General features: G+C 44.4%; 2 protein-coding genes and 1 non-coding gene across 3 annotated transcripts; 1 reads left to right on the forward strand and 2 right to left on the reverse strand.

Moving 5' to 3' along the window:
- Positions 1 to 13242: 13242 nt before the first annotated feature.
- On the reverse strand, positions 13243 to 15007 carry LOC103636146 (GDSL esterase/lipase At4g10955). The gene is made up of 2 exons (XM_008658502.4): positions 14762 to 15007; positions 13243 to 14681 (listed from the first exon to the last, which is right to left on the reverse strand). Exons 1-2 carry the CDS (start codon positions 14887 to 14889, stop codon positions 13673 to 13675), a joined length of 1137 nt encoding a protein of 378 aa, XP_008656724.1. The 5' UTR covers positions 14890 to 15007; the 3' UTR covers positions 13243 to 13672.
- Positions 13401 to 13474, forward strand: TRNAR-ACG (transfer RNA arginine (anticodon ACG)). Its single transcript has one exon. It is a non-coding gene; the product is annotated as a tRNA-Arg (tRNA).
- A 164-nt stretch (positions 15008 to 15171) lies between the features above and the next one.
- LOC103636147 (uncharacterized protein At4g18257) lies at positions 15172 to 18498 on the reverse strand. The gene is made up of 3 exons (XM_008658503.3): positions 17745 to 18498; positions 16551 to 16865; positions 15172 to 15621 (listed from the first exon to the last, which is right to left on the reverse strand). The coding sequence occupies exons 1-3, from the start codon at positions 18089 to 18091 to the stop codon at positions 15456 to 15458; spliced, it is 828 nt and encodes a 275-aa protein (XP_008656725.1). The 5' UTR covers positions 18092 to 18498; the 3' UTR covers positions 15172 to 15455.
- Between the last annotated feature and the right edge of the window lie 5736 nt (positions 18499 to 24234).

Below are 24234 nucleotides of genomic sequence, written 5' to 3' on the forward strand. Positions count from 1 at the left end.
CACTAGGGCGTTGTGTGGAGTTTGGAGAGGATTTGATCACTTGGGTGTGTCTAGAATTGAATGCTAGAGCTCTTGTAAGTAGTTGAAGTGGGAAAACTTGGATGACTTGAATGTGGGGTGGTTGGGGGTATTTATAGCCCCAACCACCAAACTAGCCGTTTGGTGGGGCTGTCTGTCGCATGGTGCACCGGACAGTCTGGTGCACACCGGACATGTCCGGTGCGCCAGCCACGTCACCAAGGCCGTCGGGTTCCGACCGTTGGAGCTCTGTCTTCTGGGCCCGCCTGGATGTCCGGTGGCACACCGGACATGTACTGTAGAGTGTCCGGTGTGCCAGCGCGCGCGTGCCTGACTTCTGCGCGCTCTGGCGCGCATTTAATGCGCCTGCAGGTGACCGTTGGCGTGAAGTAGTCGTTGCTCTGCTGGTTCACCGGACAGTCCGGTGAATTATAGCTGAGCAAATTCCCGAAGCTGGCGAGTTCCAGAGCCGCTCTTCCCTGGGGCACCGGACACTGTCCGGTGTACACCGGACAGTCCGGTGAATTATAGCGGAGCGCCTCTGGATTTTCCCGAAGGTGAGGAGTTCAGCGTGAAGTCCCCTAGTGCACCGGACATTGTCCGGTGCAGTCCGGTGCGCCAGACCAGGGCACACTTCGGTTATCCCTTGCTCTCTTTGTTGAACCCAATTCTTGGTCTTTTATTGGCTAAGTGTGAACCTTTGGCACCTGTATAACTTATACACTAGAGCAAACTAGTTAGTCCAATTTATTTGTGTTGGGCAATTCAACCACCAAAATCATTTAGGAAATAGGTGTAAGCCTAATTCCCTTTCAATCTCCCCCTTTTTGGTGATTGATGCCAACACAAACCAAAGCAAGTATAGAAGTGCATAATTGAACTAGTTTGCATAATTTAAGTGCAAAGATTGCTTGGAATTGAGCCAATATAAATACTTATAAGATATGCATGGATTGTTTCTTCAATTTTTGACATTTTGGACCACGCTTGCACCACATGTTTTGTTTTTGCAAATTCTTTTGTAAATCCTTTTCAAAAGTTCTTTTGCAAATAGTCAAAGGTAAATGAATAATATTTTGCGAAGCGTTTTCAAGATTTGAAATTTTCTCCCCTTATTTCAAATGCTTTTCCTTTGACTCAACAAAACTCCCCCTAAATAAAATTCTTCTCTTAGTGTTCAAGAGGGTTTTGATATATCAATTTTGAAATGCTACGTTCTCCCCCCTTTGAACATAATAAGATACCAATTTTAAATTTATCAATTGAGAATCATACCATTTTTTAAAAATTCTTTTTAAAATTAGGTGGTGGTGCGGTCCTTTTGCTTTGGGCTATTACTCTCTCCGCCTTTGGCATGAATCGCCAAAAACGGAGTCATTAGAGCCCTTAGAAATACTCTCTCCCCCTTTGGTCATAAATAAAAGAGTGAAGATTTATACCAAAGACGGAGTCCTTCTCCCCTAAGATGGAGAGTGGCTTGGAGCGACGGTAAAGGATGAGTTACGGAGTGGAAGCCTTTGTCTTCGCCGAAGACTCCAATTTCCTTTCAATACACCTATGACTTGGTTTGAAATAACCTTGAAAACACATTAGTCATAGCATATGAAAGAGACATGATCAAAGGTATATGAATGAGCTATGTGTGCAAATCAACAAAATAAGTTCCTAGAATCAAGAATATTTAGCTCATGCCTAAGTTTGTTAAAGGTTTGTTCATCAAGAGGCTTGGTAAGGATATCGGCTAATTGATCTTTAGTGTTGATATATGAAATCTCGATATCTCCCTTTTGTTGGTGATCCCTTAAAAAGTGATACCGAATGTCTATGTGTTTAGTGCGGCTATGCTCAACGGGATTATCCGCCATGCGGATTGCACTCTCATTATCACATAGAAGAGGAACTTTGGTTAATTTGTAACCATAGTCCCTAAGGGTTTGCCTCATCCAAAGTAGTTGCGCGCAACAATGTCCTGCGACAATGTACTCGGCCTCGGCGGTAGAAAGAGCTACGGAATTTTGCTTCTTTGAAGCCCAAGACACCAAGGATCTTCCCAAGAACTGGCAAGTCCCCTATGTGCTCTTTCTATTAATCTTACACCCAGCCCAATCGGCATCCGAATAACCAATCAAATCAAATGTGGATCCCCTAGGATACCAAAGCCCAAACTTAGGAGTATAAACTAAATATCTCAAGATTCGTTTTACGGCCGTAAGGTGAGCTTCCTTAGGGTCGGCTTGGAATCTTGCACACATGCATACGGAAAGCATAATATCCGGTCGAGATGCACATAAATATAGCAAAGATCCTATCATCGACCGGTATACCTTTTGATCGACGGATTTACCTCCTTCGTCGAGATCGAGATGCCCATTGGTTCCCATGGGTGTCTTGATAGGTTTGGCATCCTTCATTCCAAACTTGCTTAGAATATCTTGAGTATACTTCGTTTGGCTTAGAAAAGTGCCCTCTTGAAGTTGCTTCACTTGAAATCCTAAGAAATATTTCAACTCCCCCATCATAGACATCTCGAATTTTTGTGTCATGATCCTACTAAATTCTTCACATGTAGACTCGTTAGTAGATCCAAATATAATACCATCAACATAAATTTGGCATACAAACAAGTCATTTTCAAGAGTTTTAGTGAAGAGTGTAGGATCGGCTTTTCCGACTTTGAATCCATTAGTGATAAGAAAATCCCTAAGGCATTCATACCATGCTCGTGGGGCTTGCTTAAGCCCATAAAGCGCCTTAGAGACTTTATACACATGGTTAGGGTACTCACTATCTTCAAAGTCGGAAGGTTGCTCAACATAGACCTCTTCCTTGATTGGTCCATTGAGGAAGGCACTCTTCACGTCCATTTGGTAAAGCTTGAAGCCATGGTAAGTAGCATAGGCTAATAATATTCGAATTGACTCAAGCCTAGCTACGGGTGCATAGGTTTCACCGAAATCCAAACCTTCGACTTGGGAGTATCCCTTGGCCACAAGTCGGGCTTTGTTCCTTGTCACCACACCATGCTCGTCTTGCTTGTTGCGGAAGACCCATTTGGTTCCTACAACATTTTGATTAGGATGTGGAACTAAATGCCATACCTCATTCCTTGTGAAGTTGTTGAGCTCCTCTTGCATCGCCACCACCCAATCCGAATCTTGTAGTGCTTCCTCTACCCTGTGTGGCTCAATAGAGGAAACAAAAGAGTAATGCTCACAAAAATGTGCAACACGAGATCTAGTGGTTACCCCCTTATGAATGTCGCCGAGGATGGTGTCGACGGGGTGATCTCGTTGGATTGCTTGGTGGACTCTTGGGTGTGGCGGTCTTTGTTCTTCATCCTCTTTGTCTTGGTCATTTGCATCTCCCCCTTGATCATTGCCGTCATCTTGAGGTGGCTCATTTGCTTGATCTTCTATTTCATCAACTTGAGCTTCATCCTCGTTTTGAGTCGGTGGAGATGCTTGCGTGGAGAAGGATGGTTGATCTTGTGCATTTGGAGGCTCTTCGGATTCCTTAGGACACACATCCCCAATGGACATGTTCCTTAGCGCGATGCACAGAGCCTCTTCAATACCTATCTCATCAAGATCAACTTGCTCTACTTGAGAGCCGTTAGTCTCATCAAACACAACGTCATAAGAAACTTCAACTTGTCCAGTGGACTTGTTAAAGACTCTATATGCCCTTGTGTTTGAGTCATATCCTAGTAAAAAGCCTTCTACAGTCTTAGGAGCAAATTTAGATTTTCTACCTCTTTTAACAAGAATAAAGCATTTGCTACCAAAGACTCTAAAATATGAAATGTTGGGCTTTTTACCGGTTAGGAGTTCATAAGATGTCTTCTTGAGGATTCGGTGTAGATATAACCGGTTGATGGCGTAGCAAGCGGTGTTGACCGCCTCGGCCCAAAACCGATCCAAAGTCTTGTACTCATCAAGCATGGTTCTTGCCATGTCCAATAGAGTTCTATTCTTCCTCTCCACTACACAATTTTGTTGAGGGTGTAGGGAGAAGAGAACTCATGCTTGATGCCCTCCTCCTCAAGGAAGCCTTCAATTTGAGAGTTCTTGAACTCCGTCCCATTGTCGCTTCTAATTTTCTTGATCCTCAAGCCGAACTCATTTTGAGCCCGTCTCAAGAATCCCTTTAAGGTCTCTTGGGTGTGAGATTTTTCTTGCAAAAAGAACACCCAAGTGAAGCGAGAATAATCATCCACAATAACTAGACAGTACTTACTCCCGCCGATGCTTATGTAAGCGATCGAGCCGAATAGGTCCATGTGTAGGAGCTCCAGTGGCCTGTCGGTCGTCATGATGTTCTTGTGTGGATGGTGGGCACCAACTTGCTTTCCTGCTTGGCAAGCGCTACAAATCCTGTCTTTCTCAAAATGAACATTTGTTAGTCCTAAAATGTGTTCTCCCTTTAGAAGCTTGTGAAGATTCTTCATCCCAACATGGGCTAGTCGGCGGTGCTAGAGCCAACCCATGTTAGTCTTAGCAATTAAGCAAGTGTCGAGTTCAGCTCTATCAAAATTTACTAAGTATAGCTGACCCTCTAACACTCCCTTAAATGCTATTGAATCATCACTTCTTCTAAAGACAATGACACCTATATCAGTGAATAGACAGTTGTAGCCCATTTTGCATAATTGAGATACAGAAAGCAAATTGTAATCTAAAGAATCTACAAGAAAAACATTGGAAATAGAATGGTAAGGAGATATAGCAATTTTACCCAATCCTTTGACCAAACCTTGATTTCCATCCCCGAATGTAATAGCTCGTTGGGGATCTTGGTTTTTCTCATATGAGGAGAACATCTTCTTCTCCCCTGTCATGTGGTTTGTGCACCCGCTGTCGATAATCCAACTTGAGCCCCGGATGCATAAACCTACAAAACAAGTTTAGTTCTTGACTTTAGGTACCCAAACGGTTTTGGGTCCTTTGGCATTAGAAACAAGAACTTTAGGTACCCAAACACAAGTCTTGGAGCTCTTGTGTTTGCCCCCAACATACTTGGCAACTACCTTGCCGGATTTGTTAGTCAAAACATAAGATGCATCAAAAGTTTTAAATGAAATGTCATAATCATTTGATGCACTAGGAGTTTTCTTCTTAGGCAACTTAGCACGGGTTGGTTGCCTAGAACTAGATGTCTCACCCTTATACATAAAAGCATGGTTAGGGCCAGAGTGAGACTTCCTAGAATGAATTCTCCTAATTTTGCTCTCAGGATAACCGACAGGGTATAAAATGTAACCCTCGTTATCCTAAGGCATGGGAGCCTTGCCCTTAACAAAATTAGACAATTTCTTAGGAGGGGCATTAAGTTTGACATTGTCCCCCTTTTGGAAGCCAATGCCATCCTTAATGCCTGGGCGTCTCCCACTATAGAGCATACTTCTAGCAAATTTAAATTTTTCGTTTTCTAAGTTATGCTCGGCAATTTTAGCATCTAATTTAGCTATATGATAATTTTGTTGTTTAATTAAAGCCATGTGATCATGTATAGCATCAATGTTAACATCTCTACATCTAGTACAAATAGTGGTATGTTCTACGGTAGATGTAGAGGGTTTGCAAGAATTAAGTTCAACAATCTTAGCACGCAATATATCATTCTTATCTCTAAGATCGGAAATTGTAACATTGCAAACATCAAAACCCTTAGCCTTAGCAATTAATTTCTCATTTTTCACTCCTAAGGCTAGCAAGAGAAGTGTTTAATTCTTTAATCCTAGCAAGTAAATCATCATCATTATTTCTAGGATTGGGAATTAAAACATCACAAACATGAGAAACAACCTTAGCATTTAAACTAACATTTTCATTTCTAAGGTTGTCAATGGTCTCATGGCAAGTGCTTAGCTCACTAGACAATTTTTCACACTTCTCAACTTCTAGAGCATAAGCATTTTTAACTTTAACATGCTTTTTGTTTTTCTTGATTAGGAAGTCCTCTTGGGAGTCCAAGAGATCATCCTTCTCATGGATGGCACTAATCAATTCATTTAATTTCTCTTTTTGTTGCATGTTTAAGTTGGCAAAAAGAGTGCGTAAGTTATCTTCCTCATCACTAGCATTTTCATCACTAGAAGACTCATATCTAGTGGAGGATTTAGATTTAACCTTCTTCTTTTTGCCGTCCTTTGCCATGACGCACTTGTGGCCGACGTTGGGGAAGAAGAGTCCCTTGGTGACGGCGATGTTGGCGGCGTCCTCGTCGTCGGAGGAGTCGCTAGAGCTTTCGTCAGAGTCCCACTCCCGACAAACATGGGTATCGCCGCCCTTCTTCTTGTAGTACCTCTTCTTCTCCTTTCTTCTCCCCTTCTTGTCGTCACCCTTGTCACTATCACTAGAAATAGGACATTTAGCTATAAAGTGACCGGGCTTACCACACTTGTAGCAAACCTTCTTGGAGCGGGGCTTGTAATCTTTCCCCCTCCTTTGCTTGAGTATTTGGCGAAAGCTTTTGATGACGAGCGCCATTTCCTCGTTGTCGAGCTTGGAGGCGTCGATGGGTGTTCTACTCGGTGTGTACTCCTCCTTCTTGTCTTTCGTCGCTTTGAATGCGACGGGTTGAGCCTCGGACGTAGAAGGACCGTCAAGCTCGTTGATCTTCCGTGAGCCCTTGATCATAAATTCAAAGCTCACAAAATTCCCGATTACTTCCTCGGAAGTCATTAGTGTATATCTAGGATTACCACGAATTAATTGTACTTGAGTAGGGTTAAGGAAAATAAGAGATCTTAGAATAACCTTAACCACCTCGTGGTCATCCCACTTTTTGCTCCCGAGGTTGCGCACTTGGTTTACCAAGGTTTTGAGCCGGTTGTACATGTCTTGTGGCTCCTCCCCTTGGCGAAGACGGAAGCGACCGAGCTCCCCCTCGATCGTTTCTCGCTTGGTGATCTTGGTGAGTTCATCACCCTCGTGCGCGGTCTTGAGCACGTCCCAAACTTCCTTGGCGCCCTTTAATCCTTCCACCTTGTTGTACTCCTCCCTACTTAGAGAGGCGAGGAGTATTGTTGTGGCTTGGGAGTTGAAGTGCTCGATTTAGGCCACTTCATCCACATCATAGTCTTCATCCCCTACGGATGGTACCTGTGCACCAAACTCAACAACATCCCATATACTTTTGTGGAGTGAGGTTAGATGAAATCGCATTAAATCACTCCACCTAGCATAATCTTCACCATCAAAAGTTGGTGGTTTGCCTAATGGGACGGAAAGTAAAGGTGTATGTTTAGTAATGCGAAGGTAGCGTAGGGGGATCTTACTAAACTTCTTGCGCTCATGGCGCTTAGAAGTTATGGAGGGTGCGTCGGAGCCGGAGGTAGATGGCGATGAGGTGTCGGTCTCGTAGTAGACCACCTTCCTCATCTTCTTTATCTTATCGCCACTCCGATGCGACTTGTGAGAAGAAGTCTTCTTCTCCTTCTTCTTCTCCCTCTTCTTCTCCTTGTTGCGGGACTCTTCCGATGAAGCCTTCCCGTGGCTTGTAGTGGGCTTGTCGCCGGTCTCCATCTCCTTCTTGGCGAATTCTCCCGACATCACTTCAAGCGGTTAGGCTCTAATGAAGCACCGGGCTCTGATACCAATTGAAAGTCGCCTAGAGGGGGGTGAATAGGGCGAAACTGAAATTCTCAAAAATAATCACAACTACAAGCCGGGTTAGCGTTAGAAATATAATCGAGTCCGCGAGAGAGGGTGCAAAACAAATTGCAAGCAAATAAGGAGTGAGACACGTGGATTTGTTTTACCGAGGTTCGGTTCTCGCAAACCTACTCCCCGTTGAGGTGGTCACAAAGACCGGGTCTCTTTCAACCCTCTCCCTCTCTCAAACGGTCCCTCGGACCGAGTGAGCTTTCTCTTCTCAAATGCTTGGAACACAAAGTTCCCACAAGGACCACCACAAGATTGGTGTCTCTTGCCTCAATTACAAGTGAGTTTGATCGCAATGAAGAATCAAAGAAAGAAGAAAGCAATCCAAGCGCAAGAGCTCGAAAGAACACAAGCAAATCTCTCTCACTAATCACTAGGGCGTTGTGTGGAGTTTGGAGAGGATTTGATCACTTGGGTGTCTCTAGAATTGAATGCTAGAGCTCTTGTAAGTAGTTGAAGTGGGAAAACTTGGATGACTTGAATGTGGGGTGGTTGGGGGTATTTATAGCCCCAACCACCAAACTAGCCGTTTGGTGGGGCTGTCTGTCGCATGGTGCACCGGACAGTCCGGTGCACACCGGACAGTCCGGTGCACACCGGACAGTCCGGTGCACACACGTCACCAAGGCCGTCGGGTTCCGACCGTTGGAGCTCTGTCTTCTGGGCCCGCCTGGATGTCCGGTGGCACACCGGACATGTACTGTAGAGTGTCCGGTGTGCCAGCGCGCGCGTGCCTGACTTCTGCGCGCTCTGGCGCACATTTAATGCGCCTGCAGGTGACCGTTGGCGCGAAGTAGCCGTTGCTCTGCTGGTTCACCGGACAGTCCGGTGTACACTGGACATGTCCGGTGAATTATAGCTGAGCAAATTCCCGAAGCTGGCGAGTTCCAGAGCCGCTCTTCCCTGGGGCACCGGACACTGTCCGGTGTACACCGGACAGTCCGGTGAATTATAGCGGAGCGCCTCTGGATTTTCCCGAAGGTGAGGAGTTCAGCGTGAAGTCTCCTGGTGCACCGGACATTGTCCGGTGGTGCACCGGACACTGTCCGGTGCGCCAGACCAGGGCACACTTCGGTTATCCCTTGCTCTCTTTGTTGAACCCAATTCTTGGTCTTTTTATTGGCTAAGTGTGAACCTTTGGCACCTGTATAACTTATACACTAGAGCAAACTAGTTAGTCCAATTTATTTGTGTTGGGCAATTCAACCACCAAAATCATTTAGGAAATAGGTGTAAGCCTAATTCCCTTTCAACATGCTATAAATTGGCCTCTGTAAAAATCCAAGGAGGTCTAGATCCAACTCAGGAGAATCATGACCAACCTTCAACTCCAGAAACCAGCCCAGATGACAAACACGTTGAACCTAGCTTTACTGATGATGTAGAAATGTCTCACCTAGATGTTAGGGGATCCTGCTGGAGATTATTCTGATGATGAGGATCCGTAGAAACCTTTAAATCTACATGAACCTTGCAACTTAAATATTCGGCCTTACATGAGAGGTACATGAAGCTGCTGTTTCGGGATATATCTCTTTTTGTTTAGTGCATTGTAAAGTTATTTTGATGACCTATTCATTGAACTGTCTTTATTAATCTGTTTTGGGGTAGTGAAAGTTTCTCTACGTGGGAGGTGGGTTATTGGCACTTCGAGAAACAAAACTCTCATATCTCTATTTTCTATGGCAAAGATGGTTGGCATTGTCAGCCGTGAACATACTAAATCTTTTGAAGCACAACAGTCTTAGCAGGAGAAACATTATGGCTTCCAATCATCCTCTCGTTTTGAAAAGGTACTTAACATTGTTACAATAACCATATAAATTAGGCATGTCTGATCTTTTGAGTTATTTAATTTGTATTTTTTGGTGAAATAGAAATTATTAAATTTGTTAACCATCCAACATGCAGTTTTGACATCATTTGAATTTGGAGAAAAAATTCCAATGTGTTTGGAGATTTGAAAAATGACAATGGATCCGATACTGGCATTAATTAACTTGGCTCTCTCAAACATTGTCTCTGCAGAGGACTACAATGATGATTATAAATTATGTGTTGTTCATCTTCTGCAATCGTTGTGCACTAACATCTTAACGAATAGTTTGTTTCCGTTGCAACGTATGGGCATATACCTAGCAATTACTCGAGTGGGGTTCATGTTGTAGCAGGCATGTTAGTGGCAGGTATATTTTCAACAGTGACCTGTTATACAATGTATAAGTTCTAGCAACTAACGCTCAAAACCAAGGTCACAAAAGAAAATGAAGGTAGACAATGTTTTTCTTAAATAAAAGAGGGCAAAATAGCTGTTGTTCAAGAAGTCTGAAAAGTTGAAAAGATGAGTTTGGGTCAGAAGTCAAGTGTCAAATGTTTAAGCATTATAGTGGAGAGAAAAAACTATGTTGCTTGCATTGTAAAAAATAGCATTGTAATTTTTTCGTGGGTACAAACCTTTTTGTCTTGGTGCATTTTTATTGCCATCTTACAATGCAGTGCATTTTCATTTAGACCACATGTAGCATAGTGTTCACAGTTAGTCATTTGATGCCTGATACCTCCAATCTTCTCCCCAGGTTCGGATGGACGACGGTTCTTGGAGGAAGGTCGTGCGCGTGTTGAAGTTGTTATTCCCGCCCCAGGTTCGGATGGACGGTGGTAGATGCGTGTTGGACACTAATATTTCAGTCTTCATGAAAATCTGTGTATTAGGGTTGTTGTTCGAGTGAAACTATTGTGATATATATGAAGTGAGTTATCCTATGTTTACTAGCTTTGAGTATGCTATGGTTTTTCTAATACCCTTTTTAGTATGCTATGGTCCCTTTCTTTACGTTTGTAATATACTTGCAAGTTCATTTAGTGGCTCTTTTCTGTGTTTTTAATTAAAAAGCTTATGTGTTATCTATTCAAATTTCTACTTTTAAGCTGGCCATTAGTCTTTGTGATATACTCGTTTACTAAGAACCGTTTCCATAAAAGTGATTTAATTTGTCTTTTTTGACCATTACTGTTTTTAAAATTATAGTTTCTAATTTTTGTTAGTACCATATTGGCGTGTCACTGAATAGCTAAATTGAAAATATGGTGAGTTTCTGACCGACCAGGTATCGTTTTCTGTGTAAAAGATATCGTTACTGACTATTTTTAGTCCTAATGATAGTTTTGTTCAATTTGCTAATCATGTGAACTATACAAACGACATACTAAACTGTAATAATTGAAACCTGTGATCAATATATCATGTGCCCCATCCCTTTGATTTAAAAAAATGATAACCTGGTAGTCCCTACTACTATTAAGCGTGGAAGGGTGTGTGTCTATAGGGATGAGGCCATACTCCCACACATGTCCTCTCGTGATGCCCACCTCTCGCGCGCCCATCGCTGCCGCCACCAAGGCACGATGTCGATGCCTCCGACCGAGATAGCCTCCTCCTCCCCAGTCTCGCTCGCGCGAATGCACAGGCGAGGCCGTCCTCAGTGCCCTGCCTCTCCCTCCCGCCGCAGCAGCGCGAAGCTCCGCTGGACACCGACTCCGACGCTGCTCTAACGCCCGCTGCGCTGTCCCTCCGCCGGCTCCCACGTACACCTTCTCTACCGCGCGCCGCCACTCCACCACCGTCCCCCGGAGATTACCCTCTCCATGAGACTGCCGCCCGCCCTCCACCTTGCGTGCCACGCAACGGGCGACCTCTTACCGCGGGCTCGACGCACTCGACCGCAGGCCGAGTTTTGCTTCGACGTTAACCCAGACAGCTCGAGACAGCTCGAGGATGCCATCCTTGTCGTTCTGTATCTATGTTTCATACAATTTTTTTACTACCGTCGCAACGCACGGGCACATACCTAGTTGCTTATTATGAAGCTGTATGATTGTGCATAATGTCCTCCAACGCAATATTTTGTCACGGGTAAAGCGGCGTTTGGTTTCCACGGATTGTCAGAATCTGCCGCTTGTCCGTTATCCAACAAAATCCAATGTACCACGGATTGTGAGATCCCGTTTATCTATGCACAAAATTCATAGCACGTAGCTATCACTATAGTACTCATATTATTTGCCGAGTGTCTAAAACACCCGACAAATAACGCTCGGCAAATATTTTATTGGCAAATGATTCTTTATCGAGTGTTAAAAACACTTGCAAAAAACATTCGGCAATTTAAGAGTCACAAAAAAAATCTAAAAAACAACATAACATTTTTTAATTGGGTGAACAACTTCTCCCAACCATCACCATTGTCCTACCCTATCCTATCATTTTCATAATTTTTGAACTGAATTCACGAGTTTTTGTGACTTGTGACTAGTGAGATTCAACCTCCCAATCATCACCATTGTCCTATCCATCATCCTATCATTTTCACCATTTTTTGAACTGAATTTACGAGTTTTGTGACTGGTGAGATTCGAACTCAACCTCTCTCTCGCACGCAACCTCCTCTACCACTACAATAATATATCACTTATGTCTATATTATGTTTTCCTTCCCCATGTATTATAATAAACCGAGAGTAAATTGATTATCTAAGGCACTAAACAAATTTAAATGAAAATGCTGTCAATCGTAAAGTGCCATAACTTTCCAAAATCTATAACTTCAATATTGATGGTTTCTTCATCCAAGGTTGTTTACAAAATTTAAAAACTTCAAACATATTTTTCTACGACAAGATGATTTCAAATAAAAAAATTGACAATTATGAAGTTCCATAACATTTCAAGACCTACAACTTTTATATTGGTGGGTTTTTCATCCGATGTCGTTTGAAAGTTTCCAATTTTAAAATTCAAACAAGTCTTGCATGACAAAATGATTTCAAGCCAACATGTTTTCAACTACAAAGTTTCATAACTTTTTAAGACCTACAACTTTCATTTTAGTGTTTTCAGTTTGAGATCGTTTTGAAATTCAGAATTTTAAATTCTTAAAATTCAGACATAGTTTTCGTTGACAAGATGACTTCAAATCAAAAAGTTGCCAACTACAAAATTACATAACTTTTCAAGATCTACAAAGTTTTTTTTGTTGTTTGGTCATTTATTTATCCCACAATGTTGGTTCTAACATTATTCATAAATCTTATACATCTCTCTTATAGTTTCATAGACTACGAGATATATTTTTTCTAAATAAAATTACTTTTATTTTACCATACGAATAAATGACCAAAATATAAATTGTACATTTTGATGAGTTATATAATTTTGTAGTTATTTTTTCATTTGAATTTATTTACTGTTTCAAAACACGATGGTTAAATTGTATTTGTCTGGTGTTGAAAAAAAAACAGTATACAAAGAAGCTCTTTTACGAGTGTCAAAAATTAAACACATGTCAAAGAAAACCCGTTGCCGAGTGTTTGTTTTTACCAAGCGTTTTTTGTTAGACACTCGGTAAAGAGCTTATTTGTGGAGTGCCAAAAAAACAATCGATAAAGTGCCGAATTCTGGTAGTATATGTTTGGAATAATACATTTTGAATATCAGATTTCAAATATATGGTGTGAACCAAACATAGCCTAAAACAAATGACATATCAACTGTCAAATATACTGAGCACGCCGAATTATCGTATCGAATTCATTTATTCGGAAAACTATATACTGAGCACACCGAATTACTGTATCAAATCAGTTTATCTGGAAATTCGTGATAAATTTGTATGAGGTGCAAAAGGACATAAAATCTGGTTAACAATTCAAAACAAAAATGACTCCGTAGCCCAATGGATAAGGCGCTGGTCTACGGAACCAGAGATTCTGGGTTTCGATCCCCAGCGGAGTCGTATTATTTTGAAATTCACTTTTTGAATTTTTTAAATTTGCCACAAGCCCACAACTGTTTCAAATCCGAAATGTTTGGAACGCTCATCATCCGTGCGCTCAGCGGACCATCACGCAGCGGAGTCCAATCCATCAACAGCATCATGCTAGCGTTGCGTTTTTTTCTCAGCGTTTTGTGAGCTGCTACAGAGCTACACAGCCTACTGGTTCACTTGCGGCGAGGCCGGCTGCGCGGCATAGAGCGACCTGAGCTGGCGGTCGATGAGTTTGCTGTGGTTGAGGGCGACCTGCAGCTCCACATCGTCAGCCCACCACTGCTGCAGCCCGTGCGCATCAAGGAACTTGGTCGGCCCCTTGGACACCGTCAACATCCTCGCCAGCCCCGGCTTGCCGATGCCACCGTCCCCTCCAGCAACCTTACTGCCCCCGCTCCCTCCTCTGGCCGTCACGGTCGCCGTCCCGGCCGCAGTGTCGGTGTAGTAGCAGCAGATGTAGTCGTTGGTGTTGATATACAGGTGCGGCAACCACTTGGCCGTCCCGGCGCGCCCCAGCGACACTTCCTTGGCCTCGCCGCCCGCGTCCGCCGCCGCAGCCGAGCCCACGTAGGGCAGCCACGCGCGCACGTAGCCCCACATCTCGCCGGCCGTCTCCGCGAAGCCCCTGAGGCTCGTGGCCAGAGACACCGACGGCGGGTTGAACACGTGGCACTCCACGAACACGCCTTCCTTGGCCAGCGCCTTGCCCACCTGGAGCGCGAACCCGGCGCCCAGCGAGTGCCCGCCCACGCACACGTTCCCCGTGCCGTGCCTGCGCGCCGCGGACCGCAGCGCGGCCAGCGCGCCGGCGAACCGCACGGAGCCCTTGAGGCTGTCCCAGGCCAGGAACCGGAGGTCGTCCACGACGTCGCGCCGGAACGTGGCCCCGCTCAGCAGCGTGCCGCGGAGCGCCACGACGGCGGCCGGGGCGCCGGCGGGGCGGAACGGCGCGTAGCCAGCCAGCAAGGCCCGGCGGTCCCACTCGAGCACGGCGCCGTAGATGGAGCCGTCGCGCTCGTCGACGAGTGTCTGGGAGAGCCTGTACATGAAGTGGCGCCACCACTGCGGCGCAAGGGCGGTGCGCTCGTCGCGCTTGTCCTGCCGGTCCAGCTCCAGCAGGTACACCCCCTGGATGAAGCACGCGATCACCATCCGCCGGTAGCTGGGATCCTTCCTGAGAAACCCCAAGCCTAAGACCAGTGACACGGAGCTTTTGTCGTGCGCTTCGCAGAAAATAAGGTGAGAGTAACTGACCAGCTCGAACGGAGGAGATCCCACCAGCTGGGGGACGACAGGTGTCGCGGCCCGTACACATGGAACTCGAACGGATTCTGCGTCGCCGTGACCTCGCCGGTTTTCTGGCCTGGCAGTGCATTGGCCATTGTTCTCCGGCGAGGTCGCGGTTTTGCTTCTCGAATTTAAAAGCGAAGAGGAATAGTTTGGAGGCAGCATGATATGCAGTCCAGCAAGAATGGCTAGTAGCAAGTTGGAGAAGAATCACAGAAAGGGCAAATGAACTTTTTATCCTATCAAAGGGAATACGAATACAGAACCTGCTTCTTCCTCCACTTGTTTGTGAGTCATTTTCAAGTTTCAGACGACTACTAGAACCAAGACTATAAACATCCGTCCAAAATGGAGACACAGCAAACGTAATGGGAATATTGTCTAAAATAGCCAAACATATATAATGGGACAAAGCTGAAGAAATATGGATTGGGTCTAGCGAATGTCTCAGAAAATCATGATGCCATTGCCTAGAATTGTGTACAACAATATTCTGCAACACCACCTGTACATGCAAACGCTATTTCCTGAATTCGACTGTACTGGATCAGAAGACATTTACAGTAACCGTTCCATGGTTGCATGAGACCATGGACTACTACAGGCTACAGCTGGTAGCCTGATAGAACATGCAAGGAAATATACTAGCTAGCTGGGTAGGTCAATCACTGGTTGAAGAGGCCTGTTTTTCAGCAATCAACTTCTCCAATCGTTTCTTCAGGTAAGCTTGCCTGAGTTTCTCTCTACGAGCAGCATCCTGCTCTTGTCGTCGAGATCTTACTGTTGAGGCCTTCTGCCTTGCCTCAGTTACTTCCTCGTGAACTTCCCTGCAGATGTACCATGTCGGGGAAATTTAATCAAAAGGTCACAGCACGTCATTGTACAAAATCCAAAGCGGCCATATTATATCGCCACGAGAAATCAAGGTGTTAAAGTCGAGAAGTTCAATAATATATTACAAAGAGAGGAAAATGTGCTGAAGCCAAGAAGTTCAGTGATATATTGATATCACTACTGGCAATGATGTTCATTGATCTCACCATGTCATGAATATTGTCCAAAACTGGTATCAAGTATCAAACAATAGGTATCATGTGTTTTTTTACTTGAGATCTCAAATCGGGTAACTAATAAATTAATTTGAAGTGTCTGAACATAAAAGATAGTATGTCAAGGGCATAAATTCGATGGCCCTTAATCCAAGCAGTGCACCTATGCCGATTCCCAGCAGCTACACCGCAAGGACAGGAATAGATAAGGAGATAGAAAGTCTAGATCTACTTATTTGTCATTTCTTGATTAACCAGAATTCCATCCTCACATGGATGGGTAACTTGTCTTTTAAGAGACATTCTCTAAAATCAAGGAATCAACTCAATCTAACCTTATTTTTAAATTATAAATTTAATCCTAAAAACACCATGAACAGTACCTCACAGCATGAAAAATATGCTGGCCCTGGCATAGCCTAGGGCTGCTCCGTTTCATGTGCCTACTGGTATATAATAACCCGGCACCTAAAATTTCAATATCTTATATTGAAAGCTCAATTCATATTCATTGTGCTGTCTGCCTATGCACTAAATGCTCAGATGCTATGAATATAGTACCATTTTTGTTTCATTCTTCATCTGTCCATGAGAAAGCTGAAATTACTCCGATTTCTATATCTATAGAATAATTAAGGGGAAAAGTGCTTCATGCAATATAACTTCATAAGGGTGTCGGTGCAGATACTGCACATAGAAAACAGTACCTCACAAAGCGCTTGTGTTCATCTCTGTCGATTGTAGTGCCTGCTCGGCCAAGGCCCAATGGTTTGGCATTAGGCATAGAATCTTCACGATCGTTTACCGGTTCCGCACCATCAGTGGCTCTGTGGCTACATTCTGGTATCTGAGGCTCATAAACCCGATCGAAACCTTTTTGGAAGAAATCCACACAGTATTTTTCCTTGTCTTCTTCATCAGGTAGTTCACCTCTGGATAACTTTTCATACAACTCTGCTTTCTTTTCCAGAGCAGCATAGCTTTCTGAACCGTCTTTCACGGCTTTAAGCTCCAGCTTATCCCTGTGCCCAAAGTGCAATGACAGAGGAGGCATTTAGTTCTGGTCAATACTCACAACTCAAAAGCATGAAAAAAGGACTTATGGCTACGTGAGGCTGAAAGCACAAGACAGTTGCATTGAAACCATGGCAACTCGAAACGCTGTATGAAGAGTAAAAAACAACATGACTCATGTTGAATGGAAATAAACTGCGAAGTAACAGAAAATTGTGGCCAGGGTAGCAGTTAACTGCACGGAGGAAGAGAACAACATCAGATTTCTTTTTCTATACAAGATAATATATTTCATTCTATCTCTTGTTAGTGTAAATTCTAAACTGCCAGAGAAAAACTGGACTGTGGTTTGGGATAAGCATTGACAATAGCTCCGTTGTTTTCTTTTGAGTTGGTTGTTGCTTAGAAAACGCTTAAAAAGTGTTCACTCTGATTGAATAAACAATGTGAATTACATTCCCTGAAATCATCAGGCTGCATGGTGATCAGAGTCAATTAGTCCTCGACCATCCTCCTATTGGAGTAGACAAGTTTACAAGGTGACATATAATACTGATATGAAGAAATACTTTATTTTCTTAGTTTACTACATATGGCACATAAAAAAATCTTTGGTAAGCAACACTTGTAAAATGCAATCAAATATTCTTTTTGGTGGTTCGAAAGTAAAAAATATAGAGGAGAGATATGTTTTTATCGTGAAAGGAGCTATTTGTTCCGCACCTTTTACCAAAGCTCTCATAATAACTATCTAGTCTAGGGCATCGGACTCCTAAATCAAGGTCACGCTATAGGTTAACCAATCCAACCCAAAACTACAATCAAATGGTCATGCTACAACTGCACCAACTCACTGCAAATCTATACAAAGAGCTGACGAAACATACTTGTGCGCCCGGGATTCAACGCCGGAGTTCTTGGCCCCGAGGGGGTCGGTGGGTGCGGAGCGTATCTTTGCGCGGCGAAACTCCCCACCAGAAGCAGCGGCCGCGACGGCGCTGGGGGCGATGGGGTTTCGGGCCTCTTCCTGGGTGCGGTAGAGCTGTGCCTTGAGGTCGAGGATGGAGGCGGCGCCGACGCCCTCGATGGCCTTGTGCTTCTTCGGCATCACCGCCGACTCCGTCAGCCAACCCAGCGACTCCATCCGCCGCTCCCTCGAGACTCCCTGCTGCTCCGTTGGCAAGGGCTGCGTCGCGCCCGAAGAGGACGGTGCGGTCGCTGACGGCAACGACATCGCGGCGGTGCCGTCCGTGCCACAAGGGTGAGGTTCGTCGGCCGGCAGGACAGGACAGAGGAACCAGCCAGTGGGGAAAGAGGGGAGAAAGGCTGTATGGGCTGGGCTGGTGGCTTCTGCGAACGAGCGACCAAATACTAGTTGGGCTGCACTCTCGTCGGCCAATCCTAGGCCCACTCAGCGTCCAATCGAGAAGGCCGGTGGTCGTTCCACAAAAGAAAAATATGCCTCCGCCGTCTGAAGATTGCTACATCCAAACGAAGCTCGAACATGTGGTGCGCCGGGCCCGTATCAAAGCTCCGCTCGCCGGCCACGGCCCACGGCATTTCTGTGGCGGAGACGGGCAGCGTCACCCTGGATCACGGAGCATTAGAGGGCATTAAGAGAGAAATGAACTATTTTTTCTCGGAATCCCTTCCATCCTCTCGTGATCTCTGGTCACTAAATCGACCTCTAGAGCTAGTTTGGAAGCCACAAAACCGAAGATAATTGTAGGGCTAAAATTTCCTTCTTATTCAAAATTGAATAAAACGGGAATTTTAGCCCCTCCAATCCCCTCCAGTTTTTGGACTACCAAACTAACCCTTAGAGATGACAATGAGTAATATCCACCAGGTATTACTACCTCATACTCATATCCACGATAAAAAATAACTCTGTCGGGTCACTCATATACACTGGTGGTTATAGATTTATCCTCGTGCCTATATGGGTATGGATCACCCGTCGAGTTACCTGTACCCACAAAAATTAAACATCTATCAAAATATTACATTGTACAAATGTCAAGTATATACATCTACTAGTCGGTTGCCCGTGCGTTGCGACGACTTACAACAATACCCATGTAAACTATCCACCAAACAATTTTCAAGATTTTTTATTGATTGTCTCCGCTATCCGTATATATTTTTTTTATTTGGCTAACTGATGTTATTGTTTACTACATCCAATATGTCTTGGTACAATACGGTCAATGAAGTGAGCGATTAAACGAGAGTTCGCAACGACTGACTGAACGAATAGATATTATAAAATAACATAATTACACCGTACAGAGACCAAATAAGAGAAAGTTTATGAGCTCAAGTTTCTAAAATAAGTTACATGAACTCAAACTTATAAAAAAGATAAATCAAAATATAGAGTGATTGCTAAAGTCACGCATCAATAAAAACTGGATGCGCTCCATATAAATTATGTTATTTCGTAGCGATTACTAACGTTTAAAACTAACAAATAACCTTTTATTTCACTGTTAGTGTGTCAAATCATTGTTGTTCCATCCAATTCAGCAACCTCAAACACCATTGAGTCCATTGCGCCAATGTGGTCTCAGAAACGACATAATACTTGCAAGAGCCAATAACGACGTGTTGTGCTTAGGCTGTAGCCTCGGCCCATAGTGCTGGTCTGACTCAACACGATTATATTTTTTATTTTACAAAAATGTATATACATATATACAATTTGTATTCAATATTAAAAATATATGAACATTATGTTCTACTAGTTAGACGGCTTCACCCAGTATCTCTCGCCCTTCTTCCATCAGGGCATGGGTTCAAACCTCACCTCTTGCACTGTTTTTTAACATTTTACGCTGATTTAATCAAATGGGCCGACGGACTAACGGGCTGGCCCGACATAGTCAGCAGGTCAGCATGACGTGCCTGGGCCAGAGTTGTGGCCCGCGGGCGTCTGGCCCGTGCCGAACCACCGTTTGGCCATCTATAGGCGTGTATCGGATTAATTTGAAATAGCTATGAGGGGTTATTTATAAAAAATGACGCAGGGCAACCGTTGAAACTGGTGCTTTTAGTATAGAAATACAATTACAACATTTCTAGTATCCTTTAACCATCCATTCAACACACCAAACATAATTGGATAAAGTAGTAACACTAGGATAGTACTACATAGCACATTACATGGTCATTAAATTGTCACTAAGACTTCTATGACATTATGGTCCAAAAGGTTGTTAAATAGTAGAAAAGATGGATGACTCAAGTCCAAGTTCATACTTGGGCTAAGTTCATAGCCCATGGGTTAACGAGTATGGGTGAAGACGGAACGTTCTAATACTCGTTTACCCATTGGGTGAATATTTTTGCCCAATAACAGACTCACGGGTAGATTATTTAGCCCACATGCATACCCTAATGGAGTAAATATCCATCGGATATCGGGTCGCAGGTATCCACTACCATATGTACCACCGGTGACGCTAAAAATCGGGAATTTGATACTCCCTTTCTACCAAATTATAATTTATTTTACGTTGGATCGTCCATTTTAATAATAATAATAATAATTTATGTACATATCAATTAAGCTAATTCGGTTTTATATAAAATATATTTGTATACTAATGTTAGCAAGATGTTGGAGATATTTATGTGCTACATTTTTTACTATAGAGGAGTGAGCTAAAGAGAGTCTTATAAGTTACAGAGTAGAAACAGAGAGCTGGCCCTAGTGACGTTCCTAGTGAGCGCCATTCATTTTTGCATATCGTCGAGCTTGGAGAATACCCTGATGCTATTGGCATTGTTGTTCTTTCGCTATTTCGAGACGCAAACCATGGGTAGGTAGATCTGTCGGCTTCGAGAGCTTTTGATGGTGGTCCTACTGTTGGGTTTGGTTCCCTCTATCCCTCTGGCGGCAATGTAAGTTCCCTAGTTGTCCCTATTTTGAGTAAATGTATGGATAGATGTTTCCATTTCTGTTAGGTCAATAGTAGAATAAATGTTCATCCCATATGTAGGAAAATGCATTGGTGTTAGCTATTTTTGGAACAAGTGATCTTGATTGGGATAATATTGAGATAGAAAATAGATGGGAGGAGGAAGGAACACAAGAAATCTCCAATGAGGAAGTTTTATATGTAAAACTTGGTCTGCCATAGGAGAACGTTAGTCAGATTACATTGGGTAATGGTATTGCAAATGAAGGTGCTACTGATTTGTTTGCTTTGCTTGATGTTGAGTTAATTCCTGAAGACATTGTGGTGGTGTATGGTAGGCTCAATCCTGTGATGAGAGTTAGGAGTTTGTACCCTAACATGAAAGAGTTTAGGCTGTCAATGAGATAGTATGCCATTAACAAGGAGTTTGAGCTAGGCATAGAAGCAACCAACACTTCTCGATATAGAGTTTTCTGTCAAGGAGATGAGTGTCCCTAGAAAATACATGCACATACCAATGTAAAAGAGTCACCTACTATCATTGTACATTTAGTTTATATTGCAAATTTGTTTGCATGCATGACAATCTGATTTGTGTAGTTTGTAACCATTTCCAAGTGTCTTTTAGGTAACTGCCATGACTGATGTTCATACACCTCAAGCTCAAGGAGAAGGACCACAACACCAATTAGTCATTGGTTCTTGCCCTCCCTATATTAAAGTCCAAACCGAATATATGTGCAAAAGAATCGCAGAAACAATTGGAAAATACCTTCGAAATGACCATTTCATATGATATGGTGTGGAAGGGTGGAGAGAAAACATTGGTTGAAATGCGTGGTACATGGGAGGATGGTTTCAGAAGGCTATTTAGTTGGAAGTAGGTTGTTCTTGAGAAAGTGTTAGATAGTGTGATTGAGATTGATGTGAGGGAGGCTGAAAGTGCACTCATCCTTTTTGTGAGTTTTGGTGATTTGGATAACAACACGTTTAAAGGTCTAACAAGTTTGCTAAGTGTTGAACATGAAATTTAGTATGATGAACATACTTGAATAGTGTATAATGATCAGTGAACAAAGGTTTAACATAAGGTTAAATAACTAGTGAGACAATGCAAATGGAAATAATATGATCTCTATATTGGTTTAAATATATGGACAATACCTCAGAAATCACTACAAACATATGATCATGATAGAGGATGAAGTGATTGAGAGGATTGGCCAAGCCAAAGTGAATAAGATATGAGGAATCGTGAATTGGCTTGACCATATTACTACCAGTTCATATATGCTTATATGAGAATCAAACTAGAGCTTGATTGATCTTAACAGTTATATCTAGAAGACATTCAAGCAAGGTTCACAATATCGAATAAATGATTCTCTTAATGGATGCTCAATATGATGTGACTCAAGAATGGCTTGATAGGGTGAAGATAGCAAGGAAAAGGCTTTGAGGAACTAAGCGAAGGTGAATGCCAAGCGACGGCTTGTGGACCGAGGTTGCACTAAGTCGCTCCGTCACATAGCAGAAAAATCCCCAACCTTCCACACCTCGTAAGTGTCGTCCATGATAGAGGGCGCAATCATCGCCACGACGACAACAATGTGGTTCTGAAAGAGCCTACGCGTCCTCTACGAAGTCGAGCTCTGTCTCCTCCACTACAACCTCCCTGCCCTGCCCTCGACCGCGCCCCACTCGCTTGCCATCCCCTGCGCATCCGCTCGGCCCTGCTACTGCCTTTGCACTTGTCGTCGTTGAGGCCGGTAACTATGAGTCTACGTTCGACGTTGCTGTGATGCATCTCCTCATGTACTTCGTCTTCTCTGGGTCTCCTAGCTCCACCACACTGTAATGCGCTAGCCCAAGTGCTACCGCTCGCCGCTCATGCGTTCCTGCTAGGAGGCAGGGATGGTGGAGCAGAGGGAGTGAGGTTCGAGTATAGGTGTGCGCATTTGTGCCCTCAGATGCAGTGACCGCACTGCTCGTGTTCACGCAACGCAGTGTGACTGAGCCTCCAAGTTCATTGTTTTTTGCAAAGCTTTTGGGTGTGTTTGGTTTGGCTTTTGAATTTTTACTTTTGCCTCTAAAAATACAAAAATCAAACCAAAGTGATGGATTTAGAAAACAGTTTTTTTAAAAAGCTGACTTTTTTGTAGTGCAAAATTGAAAGCACCTTTAGACACGCTTTTAGTGGTTTTCAGATGGGATTGTGCAAATATATATGGAAGGACTTTTAACGTATTTTAGCGACTTTTACCAAATGGATTTTATCTTTTTTATAGCTGTCGGGGACCAAAATTAGGGGTACCCCCAAGACTCCTAAACTCGGCTGGTAACCACCATCAGCACAAGCTGCAAAGGCCTGATGGGCGCAATACAGGTCAAAGCTCCGTCCACTCCAGGGACACGATCTCGCCTCGCCCGAGCCCAGCCTCGGGCAGAAACAGTAGACCCAGGCGGATTCACGCCTCGCCCGAGGGCCTCCTCAAGCAACGGGCGCACCTTTGACTCGCCCGAGGCCCAGCTCGGGCAGGCTTCGCAGAGAAGCAACCTTGGCCAGATCGCCTCGCCAACCGACCGTATCGGAGGAGCATTCAATGCAAGGATCGCCTGGCACCTTATCCTGACACGCGTTCCTCAGTCGACAGGGCCGAAGTGACCGCAGTCATTTTGCCCCTCCACTGACTGACCTGACAGGGAAATAGCGCCGCCTGCCCTGCTCCGACTGCTGTGCCACCCGCCAGGGTGAGGCTGACAGTAGTCGAATCCAGCCCCAGGCGCCATAGGAAGCTCCGCCTCGCCCGACCCTAGGGCTCGGACTCCACCTCGACCTCAGAAGACGGTCTCCGCCTCGCCCGACCTCAGGGCTCGGACTCCACCTCGACCTCGAAAGACGGTCTCCGCCTCGCCCGACACCAGGGCTCAGACTCCACCTCGACCTCGGAAGACGGTCTCCGCCTCGCCCGACCCCAGGGCTCGGACTCCACCTCGACCTCGGAAGACGGTATCCGCCTCGCCCGACCCCAGGGCTCGGACTTAGCCTCGACCTCGGAGGAGTCACCGCCTCGCCCGACCTCGGGCTCGGACCGACCACGCCGCAGGGGGGTACATCATTACCCTACCCCTAGCTAGCTCAGGCTACGGGGAACAAGACCGGCGTCCCATCTGGCTCGCCCCGGTAAACAAGTAATGATGGCACCCCGCGTGCTCCATGACGACGACGGTTCTCAGCCCCCTACGGAAGCAAGGAGACGTCAGCAAGGATCCGACAACCCCGACAATTGTACTTCTACAGGGTTTAAGTGCTCCTCCGACGACCACAACATCACATGAACAGGGCAGCAACACCTCTCCGACAGCCACGTCGGCATGTACATAGGGCTCTGGCTCCTCTCTGCTAGACACGTTAGCACATTGCTACACCCCCCCATTGTACACCTAGGCCTTC

Source organism: Zea mays, chromosome 8, assembly GCF_902167145.1.
Source record: "Zea mays cultivar B73 chromosome 8, Zm-B73-REFERENCE-NAM-5.0, whole genome shotgun sequence".
NCBI lineage: Eukaryota > Viridiplantae > Streptophyta > Magnoliopsida > Poales > Poaceae > Zea > Zea mays.